At 38.5% G+C, this 19,939-nt stretch overlaps 1 protein-coding gene across 10 annotated transcripts in view; it reads right to left on the reverse strand.

Annotated features, from left to right (window-relative positions):
- prom1a (prominin 1a) overlaps positions 1-19,939 on the reverse strand; it is an 85,166-nt gene that overhangs the window by 27,641 nt on the left and 37,586 nt on the right. For 9 of the 10 annotated variants that reach the window (XM_028588904.1, XM_028588903.1, XM_028588912.1 and 6 more), the window contains exons 3-4: positions 16,000-16,205; positions 1-121 (exon numbers count right to left, since the gene is read on the reverse strand). In XM_028588904.1, the coding sequence (XP_028444705.1) occupies positions 1-121; positions 16,000-16,205 (327 nt within the window). Of the gene's footprint in view, positions 122-2,720; positions 2,970-15,999; positions 16,206-19,939 lie in introns of those variants that run through there. The other variant, XM_028588913.1, reaches the window with a different exon arrangement.

Genomic DNA, 19,939 nt, shown 5'->3' on the forward strand with positions numbered 1-19,939 from the left:
CATTGGTGTATCATTAGCGAAGGTGTGCAGGTCCCTCATGTTGCTGTTGACCAATCTCCGTATGTTCTTCACCTGAGAGCTCAGGTTTTGATTGGCAGCATATGCACACAGCACTCCGATCCTAAACAAATGACAAACACAAAACGCTGTGACCTTTCCGTCTTCATATGCCACTGAGTGACCCTGCTGCTCACACATCAGTCATCACAGTAGCCCAGGGGTGTGCGTTTTACAGATCAGGGTGATAATATGTCATCAACAGTAGGGGTCAGTGTGCACCACCACATTTACCTTTACATTTTCTTTCTCAACTTCCTCTGAGTGCACCTGTAGAATTAGCTTAATGTTTTTGACAGCCAGCTGTACAGTTCTTGTGTGATTATCAACACATGGATGCAATTTGTCCCTTTCAAAATTAATCTGATATACATTTTTTTATGGCATAACAGTTAGTCAAGCATATTTCTATAGAGTATAGTACAGCACAATAAAAACCAATGGGTACTGTACATCACAAGTCTGTAAACTTCATATAAATGTGTCTTACCAAAATTATACATAATCACAACATATCACAAGTAATCACACATCGATCATACAAAATGACTTGTAGCACAAAATCATGATAATGATAATAATATTAATATAGCAGGCGGTTGGTTGTATTTTCTGCATTTTTAAGGTAAAAGATACATTTCAAGTAATTTGGAAATCAACTCGTAGAAGTAAATGTAGGTGTATCTTCATTAAGCTCTGAGGCCCTATCTGTATAATCAGGTCCCTGGGTTGTAAACATGTTCAGATTAAATGCGAAAACACAGAATTGCATAAAGCAGACCATTAAAGTGAGTCTCTTGCATACTTCAAACAGACCTGAGTAGCTTGGTACAAGGCTTAATTAGCTTGAGCTACATCAAGGGGAAGACAGCCCATAATATAAAGCTGTTTCCATGACTAACTCTCATCCCAGCTGAATTTTCAGCACAGCATCTCACAACTAGCACTATGCATCTAAGGTTTTTATTGTTACATGGATGTGTGTAAGACAAGTTAGCATGGTTGCTGTAAATGGGGTGATTCACTTCAGAACAGATGGTCAGAGAAACGTCTGTACGACTGATTGTGAAGCATCAAAACTCTGAAGGTTGAGTTGTATAACATAGTGAATCTCATTTATAGAAACGCTTCAGTGCAATAAGCCGCTTTTTGAATGATGTAAGATGACTCGCAGAAAGGAATAACAAAAGGACTGACTCAGAGGCTACTGGGAAGGTTTAGATCAATGGAGATGAATCAGGGCGTTGTGACTCACTGTATAGAAAGGCAGCAGAGGTCTCTGTTTATCTGTGTTTCTGTGTATGTATGCACAACAACTTGCATGTATGTATGTGCCGACAGTGCTTGCAAAGTGAGGTTATGCCCTTTTCATAGTCTTACTGTTAATGTATGAAGGATATTGTGTGTGTCTCTGTGAGTGTAGTTTTTCAGTCACTGCTGAAGAAGTCTCCCTTTGTGGATATAATCCTGCTTATCCATCCAATCTAATCTAACCTGCATTATGCTGCAGGCATTCTGTCACATTAGGGATTGTACCCTGTTTTCATACACTGCCTGTGCAGACTATTACTGGTTTCTCTTTTTATAAAGTACACTGATGAGGTGGAACCAGTTAAGAGTCGATATTCCTTACCTTATTAAATGTGTAGCAGTGTACTGAGTACTTAGATCCCAATGTGACGTCTTTGAATTGTACCTTTTATCCAAACAGCAGTCCAAGATATTTAATTTACAGTGATATAAAACAGTGTGAGTCATTACATGTTTGGCATGTGTGCTTGATAACTTCAGCAATTGTATTGCATATCAAACTGACTTTAAATACCAGAGCAGCATAAAAATCAATGTGTAGCTGTTAAAATCTTGCTGGAGAAAGCTAAGTAATCACACCTAATCAATCTTGGCGAACAATTAGCCACCAGTAGTTTTTTTAAGTGTTAATTATTCTCACTTGATAAAGCATTTGCCATTTGGACATTTTATTTAAAAAAAAAAAAAAATTATGTTTGGTGTTAAAAGACACTCCAACATCTGAGATTTGAGAGATGGCTGCAGAAGAGCATTGCCACGTTATTTTGTCAAAAAGCCAAACTTATAAGAGAGACATGGTGCTCTTTTATGAAAGTGGTAGATGTTCGGCAGCTGAGTCAAAACCTGGCTGCCAGAGCATCTTTCAATGGACAAAGAAGAAGAACCGTCAAAACAGTCGTCGTTGAAAATTGGTGCGCACATATCAAAAGTGTTTTCGATTTGTAGTTAACAGGCTTAAATATGCATAAGCGCATGAACAAATATGCTATAGCACCATGTGCTGCCCTCGGGAGAGATACTCTTTTCATCTGTGTGGCATCGAGCTGCGCCGCGTCTGGAGTAATTGTAATGATGTTTGCCATAAATAGTGAGTAGGCCGACACAGAGTAAACGCTGTCATCGTATAAGTGGAGACTTAATGAGAAACTAGGCCAAACAACTAGGCTGGGACACAGTGAAGTGGAGCCATCCGGAACCAGGAGAAGATTCAAAATGGCCACTTCCACAACAAAAGCCTTTTGTCAAACACTTCTCTGCCCTCTCTCTGTCTCTCTCACACACACACACAAGTACACAGTTTTATACAAATGTCTTTCTCTTTTACATGCACACATTCACAATCACACACACACCTTCTCTCTCTTGCTCTCTGTCTCTGGTGGTCTGTGTCTTTATCGCCAAAGCCCATACTTTCCTCTCTTCTGTTTCTCCAGCCCTCTCTCATTTGTCTTTCTGCTCTGACTCGCCTGTTTTCATCTCCGTTTCTTTCACTACACCTCTACTTCTCTGTTTCTCTTGCTCAGACTGTTTATTTTTCCCTCATTATTCTATCTCTCATGCTTTATTCTAATTTTCCTATAACACCCCCCTCTTATTTTTTCTCTTTCTCTGTCTCCTCCTTTGCCCTTAGCTTTCCTTTTCTTTTCTCTCTCTTTCTCTCTCCTATACCCACCTCCCTCTCTTTTCTTTGTCTCTCGCTCACTCCCTCTCCCTGCCAGAGTGTCCAGCAAGGTCACTGGAATCTGCAGCCAGACAAAGACTCTTTGAGAAAAACGCCAAGCGCTTTCCAAAAGAGCTGTGTAGTACACGACTGTCCACCTTACTTCAGCAGAATCAAGTTTGGTTTACTTTGAGTTTAGTGGTCTTGTTTGGTTGTAGTTTAAATTTGTTATTTGAGAAGTGGTGAAATTAAATCAGGAAATAAAACCAAAAGAAGAGGGAAACAAATACATATTTGTGTAGGAATACAAAATGATCAAACAAACAACAAACTCGGGATGACAAGCAAGGAATCTCAGAGCTGCATAATAGAAAAAAGATGAGTGCTGCTGTTGAGTGAATTTATGTGAGAAAATCCATTTTCTCACTGATGCTTACAACGTCTGAATAAAGGCAACAGGAAACATGTCAGCCTCTGCCAAAAAAGACACACTCCCCCCTGCGGTGTCACCTTCATTCCACCTTAAATTTAATGTTGTCTTTTATATCACATATGTGTTATGTGTGTATATGTCATATTCCAGTCCATTCGGCTAAATAGCTTTTCATATGCAATGCATAGAAAAAAGACTTTTGCATTTTGCATGACAGCAGCGAATAGATTTAAGTTCAGAAGAAGTTCAGGCTTAAAATGCATACTCAACCATCCTTGTTTCCAAAAATAGTGAGTAGTAATTTTCACATAAAAATTGCCCTTGAAAAAGCCATTTAGCAATTCAGTTGTTCACTTTGTGAAAATGAGTACTGTTGTGCTGCATCCTAACCTGACCCGCTAGCTCAAACTGTGGCCAAAGACTGCATGGCCGTATGGCTGCTTGTTGATAGTGTGTCTCTTATTGACCACAGGGGACAATTCAAACACAGTGGGAGGACGATTTACTTCCAGCAAATTTGTAAAAGGGCTGTAATTCCTGTTTGAGCGAAAGCCAAATGACACATGAAACTCTCCCTCAGGGTGGAAACCCCACAACAGCAGAAGCAAAAGAAGAGCATCAAACTAGTGCAGTGCCCCAGTATCTAGGCCACTACTGGGGGCTGAGTAGTGAGTGTTACATGGTCTGGTGGCTCCATAGCTTTTACAAACTCCAACAATGGCCTGAATTCAGAGTGATTGTAGTTGCGAGGCTCGGAGAGTTGCCCTTCAGCCCCTCCCTGCTTTAACACTGCTGGAACTGTACCTCTTTATCCTGTCACTCAATAAGAAAATAATAAATATAGTCTTTGTAATAATTCTAAAACAAATAATATAGCTAACAATTTAACTGTTGATGTTTTAAAACTGTTAGCAAAATTGCTAACAAAATAGTGCCGTGAAGGAAGTGCTTTTATTGTAATGCTATTTTTAGACCTAACAAAGTATTGGACAAGATCTTATTCAAAAGATTAGATTTACATCTTTGAACATGGAAATTGTGTGGTATTTTCAGTCAGTTTTGTGCCAGCCTGACCTCAGTGACCTTTATTTCAAAGTTCATGAGAGCAGAATGAGAATTGATAACAACATAGCAGCTTGTTTTGTTTGTATGTGGGACAATAAATCAGCTGATTAAAGGACCAACTGTACATACATGCAGAGCCAAAGAATTTTATTCTAAAACATACTGCACTTTATTACCTCTGGCAATTGTTATGTTGAAATAATTGTGATTCTCAATGTCAGTGACATTTCCAGTGCCAATCACACACATCTAATAATGTAAGTTAGTAGATGGGATTTTAACCTATTTTAGCCACTGTTTAATCTCCTAAAGCCAATATTTTACTCAAATTTCACAGTCTTTCATTCCACTCAGCCACTTTTTAATTACTTTTTACTTTTTTTCACTTGTATAAAGTCCAACTAACAGCTATATTAAATTTGCCCGGTTATATTTAATTTAGCCAAATTTTATTCAGTAAAGCCCCAGCTTTAGTAAAGCCTCTGGTTAGCCTGTTTGTATTCCATTTAACTGATTTTCCCCTCAACTAGCCATTGTTATATCCCTTTTTTTAGCATCCTTTTTATGCACTGTTTTATTTGTCTTCTCAGAGCTTGCCAGGTCACAGTCAGAACCCGGCTTCCCAGCGCAGCCATGTGTCCTATAAAGAATTTAACCAGACACTGAATACTTCTGACTCCCGGGTCTTTGCTCTAGGCATGACAACAGAGTGAGACAGTGCTATTTTGCTCTGTTTTTTCCCTCCTCATAAGCACACTGTGTGAGTTGCTGTCTGTTCGAACTAAAAACTGGCTACACTAGTTTGATGTAAGACAACACACCATTAATTCCACTGTAAACAGTTCAGGAAAGATATGAATACTAAACTCTGAGCCAAACAGCCTGTAGGGCTCAGAGTTGAACAAACAGCCACAGAAGGTCACTAAAATACAGTAGTATTTTAAAACCTCCAAAAGGGCCAAAAGAGAAAAACATGTCCTCTATAGTACATAGCATTTTATGATTAAACTTTAAAACATCCAGTCAGAGAAAGCAGCGTAACACTTCATTTAACAACTGGAAGCATAGTTAGACATTACACTAGTTGTACCGATGTAAATAGAAATACCTTATCAATTTTTTTATACTATACTATATATTATTTTTGAATCCTCAACAATGGTATTGGTTAAAGCAACAGTCTGAGCACCTGAGCAAGGCACTTGCCTATTGTATAAACGCATAAACGTAAAGTATGAATTACAGCAGAGGACAGGTTTAGGATTTTAGAGACCATCATTCAAATACATCCCCAGGCTCAAACAAATATAAGTGTAATCTGTGTTTGTAAACAAATCACTGAATTCAACATTACCGGCTGTTCTGTAATTTGTGAAAGAGAGAGGCAGACAACTCTTTCCATGACTACGATATAAAAAACAAGGTGACAGATTTGTTCTGCTCAGTAAACTATCCCTAGATAGATTAAGGTTATAAAAATAATTAACCTTTCAAGCAAATATTAACGGTGTGATTTAAAAATAAATGTCAGCTGTCCAAAACAAGTGGTGTCCCAGAATGAGTGTTAAAGACATTCAAAGAGTAGGTCATTTACTCTGTAAACAGTAACTTAATAACAACTTCTTGCACTCTATAAAGCCTCGACTAATCCAACTTATGCTTTGTATTGAATCAGCTATGATTTGCATTTAATTATTTAGCTCTAACCCTCCAGCCACAAGGACTCACAGTACTCAATGTCTGTTTTCATGTAAACCTGGAGTACTGCCAAGTTAGAGACTCATTGAATCACGTCAATTGGTTTTAATAGTGTTGTCTTTTTTTTAAGTCAAGTTTTTAAGTGTAAGTTGGCTCAGTATAAAGCAAACACTGCCCAGGGACCAGATGCATAAAACTTTGTGTATGCACAAAGACAACGAAACAATGACTCAAATGTAAAGAAAATGAATTATGAAATTCCTTCAAGTTTAAATTTCACAGAATGCCGTATATACCAGTCAATGTGAGGGAAATGGCGTGTACTTGATCAAAGTGGAGTTGGCACAGTCCATTTAGAAGAATCTACACAGACAATGTAATGTAGTAAATATGCAGACTTGTACAGAACCATATGCATACATGGTAAAACAGATCAGTTCATTTGGGCACATGTGAACAATGTCATTCAAAGTCTTGTCACACAAAATCATGTCTGCTTTCATATGAACTGCAGTGTGGTTTGTAGGGAATAACAAGGTAATCTAAACCCCATAACGTGCAGTTTTATGAGGGAGCAGGCTGACATCTGAGATGCAATGTAAATTACAACAAAAGGGCTGAAAAGTCCAACATGCATTTACTCAATTCCTGGTTTTTAAAGGTCACTCCTCTGTGTGCAAGTGTGTGTACATTTATCCATTACAGTTTGGCTGGATCAAATTATCTGTAGTTGTGACTGCATGCTGTGCTTTTGACCTAATGCTGCCTGTTTTTAATTTCATTGTACTTTGCATTGTAGCGGTAAATTGATGTTTCTATCATAAAGAATGATATGATAATGAAAACCAACGCTTATTTTATTAGTTTAAAGATTATTTTTTAGTCTTAACATTATTTGTTTTCTTCATAAAAGATCATTTTTTGTTTTCATTCACAAGATTTTTCGGTTTCATTAATACAGTAATAGGAATGCACCGATCCTATGCTGATATCTGATATTGGGCCGATAGTGATTTAAGAGAGTTGTGTTGTGGCTTAATTTTGACCCTGCTGACCACAAAGTTAAAACATAGTGACACAACGAAAGACATCTCTATCTTCATTAGATATGCGGCTATTTCTGAATTATAAATCCCTGATAAATCGTCCCTGAGATAAAGAGCAGCTGTAAATGACATCAGCTTTGCCTTTTCATATCTTTTCTCTTTCCTGTGCAACAATGTGCCATATCATCACTATTGTAACACAAATGTCTCCAATAAATTTGAAAGAAAGCCTGACCAAGCTGTGCACATCAATTAGTTTCACTATGTAGAATTCCTGTTAGACTATTTTGTGTATTGAGTTGTAGGATGCATAGTACAAGAACCCACAGACCATAAAAGGCCACAGGAGGAGGAAAAAATGTAATTAGTAAAAAATAAAATGGATTTCAGCTATAAACCAGAAAAGGTTTCTCCAGGAGATGTAATAAATTATTGGGATGCACACGAATTTCTGACAACGACCTCTCCAGTTAATTAGCTTGGCAGTGTTTTTTGTAAAGCTGCCATTGTGTGGTATCTGGGCAGCCACCATGTGTGTAAGAGGACGTAATGATTTGTGGACAGGGACAGAAAGTGAGTGAACAGTTAGTTCATTAAAGGAAATTCAACAACCTCATCTCCAAAATACTAATTATTCAGGAACTCGGAGAACAACAATGGGTTTGAAAGGGTTTCAAACCTAAGACTCAAAGCTTAAGACACATATTATTCTTCTATTGATGTTCTAAATCATTTACACCTACATCCTGTATCTTTTCGTAACTTCTGTAGATATACTGTACATACAACCTTTCAAATGTATTGGCTAAATCCTGTCACTTTTGCCACTGCTGCCCACTTGAGTAAAGTTTTGTTTTACATGTTGTTGCTTTTACTGTAACTGCTCCAAAACTTGGCTCTGGCACTGGAAATGAATTCTACCTGAGGACATCCCAGTAGGTTGACATTTAGTCAGCAACATCTTCATAGTCATTGTGGCTTCCGTTATGACAGAGCGATGTTCATCTCACTATTAATGAATTGCCTAAAAAAAAAAATCCTGCATGTGATGACTCCCTAGGGAGGCTGTTAACTGAGTGATGTTTGTGTTACAGGAGGCAAAGCTGGCTCGATGGTGTTTTTTGCCCCCAACTGCTCCTTCCAGGCAGCGCTGCGACCGCTGCCTTCAAGGCACCTAACCCTAACCTTAACCCTAACCATAAACGCGAAGGTGTGTGTGTGTGTGTGTGTGTGTGTGTGTGTGTGTGTGTCTGTCTCCCAGTGACTAATTGTGCACTTGTTTTTATCTCGGAGTAAGAGAGAGATTGTGTTGATGTATTTGTGTCAGCAGTTAGTAGGTGACTGTGGGTTGTTTTTACTACAATTACTGGCTACTACCTCAGAGTAGAGCAGGGCAATATGAAGAAAATCAAATATCACAATATCTTTTTTGTGATTAACAATTATCACAATATTTTTAACCAACTACCTCGATATTGATATTGTGGCGATATTGTAGCGTTGACAATTGGTGCGTCACAAAATATTTTCTGAATGATTTTGACTTAGTGGTTAAAGGCAAATAATAGAACAGCTAAAGCAGTCTGGTGAGTTTACTGTAATTCAGCCTTTAAAATCAGGAAAAGACAACACTTATGTCATATCAGGATATTACAATATCCTAAATTATAAATATACGATATCTAGCCGCATATATCAATATTGATATACTATTGATATATTGCCCAGCCCTACCTTAGAGCTGCAATCAAAAACACAGTTGAATGAAGTATCAGTTATTTTAAGTTTTCAAGGGCTATTTGAACTATATTACAGAAAGATAAAGAAGTACAATGATGGCAGCGATTTCAATGGTCTTTCGAGTTTTTAACTTTACACGTGAAGGAGTGGGGGCACAGATAGATGACATGTCTAAATTTATTTTTCTTTAGTTGTATACAAGTGTTTGTCTGTAGGCTGTGGCTGCTGAGCTCCTGGTGCTATCCCTTCAGTTTAATAACAAGTGGACCAGTGATAAAACATTGGTTTCTACTCATTAATTGGGTCACTTATTAATAATTCAGCAGAATTTTGTGCTAATATCTCTTGTCACATAAATAAGAGTGGAGCTACTGTGAGCCTTTTTTCCCTGAAAGCCCAAACAGTGTATAAACTAAACTCAAACACAGTGAACAACAAAAGTCTTGGCTTCCAAAGAGTTTGTTGGTATGATAACTGGCCCAAGGCAGAACTGAACTAAACCAGGAGGACCCCAAACATATATAATGTGAACAATCCTCTCAAAAAAGGTGAAGCTGCAATACAGGATATTACAAAACATGTCTTGGCAAAGGTAAGAGCCATCTAAATCAAAAAGTATCCATATGATGTAACAGACAGTCACTGGTCTATGGACATTAAAATGGGATTGGTAATTCGAGTTTACCGACATGTATATTTATTAATATGTAATTTAAAGGGGGAAATAGCATTATACTGAAGACACCCTGAAGGCATATAGACACCTGGTCCTATTTCAAGGCAGAATTTGTTAGCCTGATCAAAATCACTATGGCTTCAAAGGCAGTGTGTAGAAATCTTGTTTAATTCAGAATATGCTACACAGCCCCTTAGAAAGTATTGCATCATGTTGCTTCTCTTTTGCTTTAAACTTGTGTTTTACATTTTGCATCCTGAGTTTGGTTATAAAGTCGATTGTGAAACAGCTCTTCGGCATTAAAGCAATGTTTTCCTCAATGGCAAACGCTGACTGTGTTGCTGTTTTGGTCACTCAGTAGGGCAGGGACACTGGTCACTTCAACATTCAGCATGTGCATTACCTCTAACATGGTAGTTTTTTTTGTTGTTGCTTGCACTGTTTTAAGCGTATTTCTTGGCACTTCTGTCTGCATTGCATAGTTAGGGAAGTTGTGAAGAATGAAGGTGGATTTTAGGAGTGAGAAACTGGCCAGAATCGAGCCAGGGATGTTGTGTACAGTATGCATCTTACACCAGTTAGGGCGTCCCCTTTTAGATATCGCAGATAGAAAATATCTCAGTATCTAAACTTACTGACTCAGATTTAAAGTGCAGAGTGCTGAATGCTGCTACATACATTATCATAATTAGACCCCATATGATTAGCATGAATTACTAAGCCCATAATGTTGGGACCTTTGTGTTAATAGTGTTGGACACCCAGCGACTGAAATAGACTGCTGAAATGCATGCTGGGTAACAGAGAGGGAAACAGAGAGAAGGAGCTTCTATCTGTCATTTTATCATTATGAATCCATGCATGTGGAATCAGAGCTGATTAATGGAGACTTAAAAAGCTCCTGCTGTTGTTCTAATAATGTTCTGCCTTTTGATAGCTGGCAGGCCATTTTATTACACAGTACATGTATTTATGCATCAGCTAAGACATGATACATTGGTAATAAACACACATGGGCTGGCAGTGAGTCTGTAACCACTGAGAAGTTTTGAGAAGCTGTTGTTCATCAACACTACCATGATGATCACCATTATCACTTTTTTTTGTTCATACAGAAGTTAAATAGATCATCTTCCAAGGCTGTGCACAGTTATTCTGGATAGACTACTTTCGTTTCTCTTGCTAACCTTTCCAGATTAAGCTAACCTGTTATAAACGTATACTGTGCAGACAGACAAGCATTGTTGAAACCTAAACTGTGGACATTTTTGAATACAAATTTAAATCAGTGGTTATTTTAAAGTAGTTGAGATCCCAACGTTTCCAAAGACACTATACGTCAAGCCAAATTTTTAATCAAATGTACAGTATATAAATGTGTGTAAATGATGCACGAGACATGTAGAATATTTTCATTTGATGGAACACTACAGCCATAATACACATGAGGTCTTGCGTTTGAATATTTCACCACATATAATGTGAATATCATACAGCTTTAATGAAAAACTAAAACAAGACGATACAGAAGATATATTTTGTGAGACAGTGTGGAATAAGAGGATCTTGTTAACCTTCAAGCTACTAAAGGGTATGCTAAATGTATTCATATGGATGCTGATGTTCATTAATAGCATAAAAAAACTAAGAATAAACACATACAATGTTTGGGCAAGTTAGGTCATTTAGATTCAGTAATGCTGGCTTCATCAGACCAAACATAACTGTAACAGCGCTGCAGACGTTCATTCATTATTGCTGCATCGTTACTAATACCATTACATCAGTTTTAATTCATCTCACTCAGAACATCTTTCTAAATGGCTGTTTTTGGGGTGGGAGCTAATTTGTGATGAACACTTCACTTTGATTTTCTACTACTGCTAACATGTAGAAACACTTGTCTTTCTCTTGATCACCGATTTCTGGCATGTGCCAAGATTTATAGCTCTGAAAGAAATCAGTCTAATGTAATAACATGACACAGTAATTTGAGGATTTACAATTAATATAGGCCTGTTAATCAGTTTATGTTTATTTAGATTTCAACTTTCATTTCCCTGATTTAACCCAATGAATGTGTTAACAAAACAGCTGCACTAATCATAGTATTGCCTTAATCTGGTTCTGATGAAATTATTTGTGTTTAGTAAATGATTGAATCTACAAAATCTTCGTTCCAGATTTATTCTGACAAAGCTGCGCCCAATTTTCTGCCTCTAGTACACAACATACAGAATGAACTCTGTCCTGAACTTCACTTTTCCTGTATGTTCGGTATATCTGATCCCACACACTGACAGCGAACCCATCTGTGTTACTAAGACAGCACATTTGCAGCCAGAGCATTTGAGCAGGAGTGTGTGCATTTTCAACATGACTGGCATCCATGTGAATCAAATCCCTACGGCACTACTCTAACCCTGTGAACATTACTCATTCAGGTTTACAACTATAGCATCCTCCGGGATTTGACCCTGCCGCCTTCAGAGTAAAGGGTGATGTAAGAGTGAGATTTTATACTGATCTCTGGTTCTGTCACATAAACCCCATGTAAAATATTATAATTATAAAACTATTGCATTGATAATGCCTCTGCAATGGACCTCCCTCAACTGCAAAGTGTATTTCTGATCTAACTCCGATATGTGAAAGAGCTGATTCGCTATGATATATTATACTGTCAGATAACAAATATTAATTCTCCCAACTCTCGTCCACTCCTGATGCTTGTCTTTTCGTTCTGTCCCGATCCAAGCGACACGGTATTGTTCTCCAATACTACAAGATTCACAAAAGTAAAAATCTGCCTCAATGTCAGACCACAAACCCACTTTTTTAACCTTTTAGATAATCAATGCAATGCTGCTATACTCTGCTGTTTCACTTGCTGGTTGTGAACACCAATATAATTGTAAATAGGGGATTTATCTCTTTCTTAAGTACCACTGTTGGGGTTAAAACCAGCCATCAGTTGTGGTCATGTATTTGGAAAATTAGATAAAAAGGGACATTGCAGACCGGCGCATTGCGGAGTAGTTGCAAGTTTCATCTCGTCTTGTCGCAAATCTTTGGTCTGAACTGGTTATTAAGGTAAAACAAGTTGTAGCATTATAATGCCAGGAGGGAGTCATTATTACTTGCATTAATTCTGTGCAAAATCCTTCATAACAACTTATATATTTTAGATCTAACAGCCAGTGTATAGTAACCTGACTCCGCCAGATGGATTGCTTCGCATTTGCTCGGCATATCCATCTGGGAACTTTCCGTTGGAAAACTTTTGGGAAGGGGCGGAAATACTGGTTAGCTGATTGGATGAACCATCTGTCTATCACCTATGTTGGTGATAGACGGGCCAAATCAACCAATCAGATCCATGAAGCGTATGAAAATACAACCACAAGCCCGCCCCTGCTGCTGCAGGCAAAGCATAGCTCGTTAGCTCAGCATGCAAACATGTCGGTAAAGGATATTTGCCGTTTGTGTAACGAGAATTTAGGAATAAAAGGAACCATTTCAGGTTCACGGACCATATTCCAAAAGAAGGATCCAAGAGAAAAAAAGCATTAGCGAGCGGCTACCGTTGTCACATACTGGTTAGCTGATTGGATAAACCATCTGTCTATCATCACCTAACCCACCTCAAAACCAACACTGATTGGCCCGGTCGTTTGGCTAACGGCTCCAAATTTTCTCTGCCTCAAGATGCCAGACTGATCTGCGAGTGGAAAACTGGAGCTCGCGAGATCAGGACGGTCTCATGAGGCTAAGTGTATAGTAGGTCTATAAAAAAGCATTGCTATGTGTTTTACATTTCAATATGTTTCGAAGACATACAAGAACTGACAAGTTAGCATGAGCAGAAAACCAAAAAGTGTGCCACATATAGAAGCCAAAACCTAATCAACAGGAAGTCCAAGGAAAAAAAACAATGTCCTGTCTGGGAAGTGCAGAGCAGAAACATCACAACAGTTACGGCCTACCATTAAAGATATGTTACAAGAATAATGAAAAACAAGTAAGTCATACATTACCATGCTGAGTGACATAGGTGGTTTATTGTTTAAAAATTGTTTTGTTTTTGGCATATTCTCTCTTCTATCTCATTCTAAGCCATTTTATTGTCGTCCCTCTTATCTGGGTGTCTTTTACCCATCTTAATCTGATTTTAACACTTCTTGGAAAATAAACATCACCCCTGCACTCCTCCGTGCCTCGCTGTCAGCTTTCTAGTGGCAGTAAAATGCAGTCTGGGCCTGGGCTTGGTACTCATCCCTCTCCTGCCTGTAATTTCTTCATTAGAGTCTCTGCAGCGTCTCTGCCTGGTAGCTGTGGAGATGTAATAAGAGCTCTGAGGATGCTCTTAGACTCTGGGCTTCTAGGATATTGCCTTGGAATTTCTAATAGCCGGGCTTCGTTCCAAGGAAGACAAAAAGTCAAAGAACATCAAACTAAATACACCCCTGGATCCCTTCAGTCCTAACACAAGAGGCAAACACAGCTCTCCCAAGCCTTTTGTACTGTGGCTACATCCCCAGCGGCTCCTGCTCCTTCTACCGCTGAGACTATAAAACAGAGTGGAGAGTGGATGAGTTTCCTGTGGTCCATTTTCTGAGAAATGAGTTTCAATGAAATGCAGGACAGCAAGATGATGTAATAGGCCTATATAGAATAATCACAAAGTAAACTTAAAGCTTTACTCCCAAACATTTTCAGTCCACTCCTTTATAATTTTCAATTACTATGTGCAATTTGTGCTGGAATCTTAGTTGCCTGGGTTTTGACACTCCAATATTAAGACAACGCTACATCCCAAAAGCATTATAAATAATACATGTCAATAAAAACAGAAAAGTCTTAAAGGACAGGGATAGGTTCATCATTTTCAGCTCTCTCTTAAAACAATAGGCATGTGCCCAAATGAACACTTACATTTACTGTTACCATTCCTCCAATTCATACTGGCTATTAAGAAATCCCTTCCTAATGTGCTTCAATGTAAGTGACGTGGGACAAAATGCAGTCCTTGTTTTGTGCAAACATGTATTACAAAGTTTATCTGAAGTTAATATGAGGCCTCGGCAGTCTGAGTTAGAGAAACCAATTGGGTATCTTCTAAATGTAATGGTACTTTTAGCCTAAAATTACCACTTTGTTTCAAGGTTGAGCTGCAGTGGACGATATCCATAATTTATGACAAAAAATATACAGGTGGATTGCAAACTGGCTCTTTTTGGCTGCTCTGAAGATGCTCTGTTGCTGCCTTTCAATGTACAAAAAAAGTCAAGATTTGGAGACCATTTTAAGTAATTTGCAGTGAAAGTTCAAATTCATGACATTCTCCTACAGATATAAAGCTACATTGTGCTAATATCCTTGAATGATTTTAACTGGCCTAAAGGCACCTGCCTGTTTTGATGTTTAAAAGTCTTTTAAGCTGCTAAGTCTGTAGTGGCAGCAGCTGATGACTTTGTTTTGGAATGATTGATATAACTGGAAATAATAGAAAAGACAGGGTCCAGGTAGAAACATTTCCGGTCTAGGAAATCTACTTTCTTCACTCTCTTTGCTACTATTTCTCATTTGCCAAGATGTTGACTCTGCAATATTTTGAAAATGTACCCTAACCAACTGTAGGATAAATGTATCTGGAGTCATGACCTGGCTGGCAGGCTGGCAGCTGCCTGTTTGCATATATAAAATATGTATAGAAGGTCTATTATCTGAGCATCCACTGTAGAAGGAAAACCACACCAGGCCAAAAAAAAAGTAAGGTGTAGAGGTGACAACCATATAAAGCATATGATACCAACCTAAACATTTAAAATAATTGTGATCAAATTCCAAGGTATGTTGTGGATTTGTTTGTCTTTGATTTATTAGTATCTTTGCTGTGTGTTGACATGACTGAATGTCCCACAACATGCAAGCTTTCATTGTGAATCCCCTGCAGCTTATAATGACCAGTGCTGAACACAAGTATGAAGGGTGCTGCCACATACAGTATTCACAGTAGGAATTTACTATATATAGCAAACAGCATGGGGGATGGAGAAAGCTGATGACCGTGTGTGTTTGTGTGTGTAACAGACTCACCAGATGACCAGAGGTGCATGTGTGTACAGTGCATTTTTGCCTGAATGTGTGAGTACAACACTATAAAACACAGAAAGACAGAGGTGTATCTTGCATTCCAGTGTGCATGCATAAACAAGTCTGCCCACACTGTTTGCACCAGAAAATACATGTCTGCTTGCAAGCTAATATCATTATGTTTGTCGTGTGTGTATGCATGTGTCATACTACTCACGTGATGACCAGTGAGGTGGCAAAGAGTAGTGTTCCCAGCAGGCCACGCCGGCAGTCTGCGTTCTTCCTCTGGCGTTGGTGCATCTCGCCACCGCAGTTGTCACAGCAGCGGCACATGCAGAAGAAGAGGCCGGCTATCGGCACCAAGACGGCGAACAGCAGGCCGACTGCCGCACATACTAGGAAGCCTATCTCGTAGTAGATGGCCTGGGGTCAGCGGCGGAGGAACGAGATGAAGAATGAGGGACAATTTATTTAGGAAACATAATGGAGAAAGGAGGTGGACATGGAAATGATATTAAGAGAGAAAAGGTGGATCAGAGGTGGAGAGACAAAAAGGGAGATGAAACAACGAGGGGGGGAAATGGGATGGGGGTTGTTGAGGGAAAACAGAATTGGATTGGGAGAGGTGAGCAGATGAGTTGGGTAGTGAGGGAGAGAAGAAAGGAGGGATTAATAACGCAGTAAAGGAGAAAAAGGAAGGACACACACAAGGCAGAGGATAAAATGAGCAACAAATCTAAAAATATCTGGTAGGATCCCACTGCAGGAAATTCTCTCTCTACTCTTTGTCCAAAAGGGATTTGTGGATAAACAATAAACGCATTGTGTAACACTACTCACTGCTGGAGAGTCCTTTCTTTCTAATTCTTAAATACTATAAGTCAGTTCAATGATCGACTCCTTAACCACATAATTACACAACATAAATGCCAAGACTCTCTTTCTTAATACATTTCTCACGTACGCCACTGAAAGCTGGTTGAGACTTGGTGAGAGAGCAGTAAGCTAAAGGTTGTTTTTAACATAAATTTTCAATGAACCGCAATATGCACTGAGAGGAGAGCAACACATGAAGGATGATGGGAAATACTCAAAGGAGTCAGAGCCATCCATGTAGCCCTGTGGTGCACTTTTTCCCACTAATGATGGGGAAAGACAGCATTTCTGATGGGAAACCTGCTTCAATAGGATCATACTACAAGGCAGTGAGTGAACTGAAGTAGTACTGAAGTACTTTGAAGTACTTAAATCTAGATTTTTTTTCTTGAAACAAGGCAACAAATCAAATCAACAAAATTTGTAATTTTATTGGGGAAAGTGTTAGTTTCTGAGAAAAAATGCATCACTTAACCAGTTCCAGTTTATTAGTTGGGGATATTTGGAAACTGTGTAACAAAATTATTAATTTATTTTTTATTATTAATTATTCTTGCCAGATTTCTGTCACTTGGTTCAAGATAGGATTTTAGTGACATATTGTTGGTTGAAAAACTCCAGCTTCATGCCTAAAAATTGAAGATCTTCATGTGGTATACATTTGGACCTTTGAAAAAACATCAAAACCTTACTGGACAAACTAGAAAATGGAAAGTTGTGAATGAAAAGTCTTTGAATGTGGACTTGTGAAATGCAGATATACAGTATCTGTTAGATTGTTAAGATTGGAGGCTAGTTGTTTAGGTTAAACAGTTAGAGCGCTAGTAATTAATTAATTAATTGTGGCGAGGACCAGTAAGATTAAGATACATGCGCTGAGCCTGTTAACACAGGAGTGAGCGTAAGAATGCTGACTGTCGTATAATTATGAAAACTCTGTATTTAGACTGTGTGTACTGTATGAGTTCGGATGGTGCTTTGTCTCTGAATAGTCAGCTGTAAAATCTGCACATCCCTCATCACAAAGCCTCAATAATCCTTGACTTTGATTGAATATTAGAAATATTCAAGGTGACTCCACATGATTTCTTACAAATTCCCCCTGATATATTGAGAGAGTTAAATTGCTGCTGTTGGCAGGTTCTCAGTAGAGCTTCCCTTCCCTTCTCTTGTCATGTACCACATTGCTCCTACTTAATCTGCCCCTATCTACACCACACTCAGCACGGGCTTTAGAAATTGGCAAAATTGAATAGGGGATTGGCAATTCCCACACCGCATGTAACTTGTCACAATGATGTTCAATAGCTTCTCGTTAAGAAAGGATCAAAGCAGGGCTGCTATCACCGCTCTTGAATGGGCAAACTGCTCTCCTGGCTTATTCACACTAATCTTAATCGTCTTCATAAGTCAATGACCCTGCCTTCTCCAGGGACCTGCGGCTTTTTGCTTTTTAACATGCAGGGTGAAGTGAAGTGGCTTCTGAACTCGTCAGAGAGGAGTATTCCTCTTGGGTCATTCGGAAATCTCTGTGCAACCTTAGAAGTCTCAGGCGGGGAGCATAATCCAACCTCCAAAAGCTTGTGTTTGGCTGTGGGAGGCTCCTGGCCACACCCTTTCTAACCTTAAGGAATAAAAACATGGATGATTTCAGGGTCAGTGGATGAGAGAAAAAGAGGGAACCGGAGAGAGTTTTCTAGGCAAAGAAAAAAAAAGAGAGACACTTGGCATGTGTGAGAGTGTGTGTGGTCTGTCATCTAAAACACCAATGTCGACCCAGTTGTTGAGGACATTTTGCAAATATGAAGCTTTCATTGTCATTCTGCTTCTGGGCTCTGCTTGTTATTGGGTGAAAAAAAGGTCAAAATGGGTTTTTTTTCCACAAGCACTCTTCAAGGGCCTGCAGCTCTGACTATTTTTGGACTATAGCTTTGTCTTGGCGAATGCCAAAAAGAAGAAGGTGACCGTCCAATGAGAACAAACTGGATGATGAGGTGGCATCATGTCTGAGTGGTAAAGACAGGCAATTCTGTAACATGAAATCAGATTTAAATCAAAGCAGCAGCCACAAGGCCCGCTGAAGTGTCCTCAAGTGAGATGCTGTTACCCTAAACTGCTCACTGACTGTAAGCTAAATGCCTGAGTTATAGAAGCCGCTGTGAATAAATTAACGTCAGGGTTCTTTTATTGCGCTTCCTGTTTTGATTCATTATTGTGGCTCAGATCCTGTTGCTTGATAGTAAATTGAATTGGATACCGTTCTGGAACCACAAGAGAAACATTATATTCTCGGTGATAGCTTTTATGATTTAGGTAGCAAAAGTGAAGACTGCAACAAACTATTTAAATCCACTGTGTGGAAGGCTTTTATTCAAGCCAAGATTACACCAGGACATTTCACTGATTAACCTTGTACAATCAGGAAAATGATCCGCTGTACTTTTGGTTGAAATGGTCTATTAAGGCGTGATTGTTTTGCTTTGCATTTATTGGGTGGTGACATAAAGGGGATAGTCAAGGTCAATGCAAATTCCACAAACAGAAAAACACTTTTGCTTTGACATGAATTGATTTGATAAGATGTGGTGGTTTATTTTACAGAACAATCAAAGTATAAGAGCTAGTATGATGGCATTGGATAACATTTCACTTTTGGGCTATATTGACATTGGGCTGTACCGAATAGTTTGAAGCTTCTAAATCAAAATTTGAATGCTGCACAGCTTTTTATTTTTGCAGGTCTATTCATTCTGTTTAAACCGTTGTTTAAAAATTAGGCTACACTAATATTATAAGTATTATACTATTTGTAGAATTAGATTCCAGTTGTGGCTACATAGGATTGATTCTGACATGTGTGATTTAAACATTTCCCATAACTCCAGAGCATTGTAAGGTTCACAAGTCAAAATGTATTAAAAAAAGAAGTAAGATTTTTTTAAATTCACAACATGTTTTTATCTTATGAAATATTCTGCTTCAATCCTTATTAGTTGGCGCTTAGCCTTTTTTTTAACATTTTCACTGCGGTCAAAAACTTATTTGCTCTCCCGCTTGCCGCACAAAAAGGGAGGCATGCACCTGTCACCATGAATTACATTTAAATAACCCCTTTAGGGTGATAAAATCATAAAATATGATGACAGACATTCAAAGCTTTGTTCGAAAACCTCAATAGAAGCTGTGAATGTAAAAAAAAAAAAGAATTCGGTACAGCACTAATATTGACATTAATTAACATTATACTGGGAGTCCATCCTTTTTTGTCCTCTGAAAGAAAA

The sequence above is a fragment of the Perca flavescens genome, chromosome 10, assembly GCF_004354835.1.
Source record: "Perca flavescens isolate YP-PL-M2 chromosome 10, PFLA_1.0, whole genome shotgun sequence".
Classification (NCBI taxonomy): domain Eukaryota; kingdom Metazoa; phylum Chordata; class Actinopteri; order Perciformes; family Percidae; genus Perca; species Perca flavescens.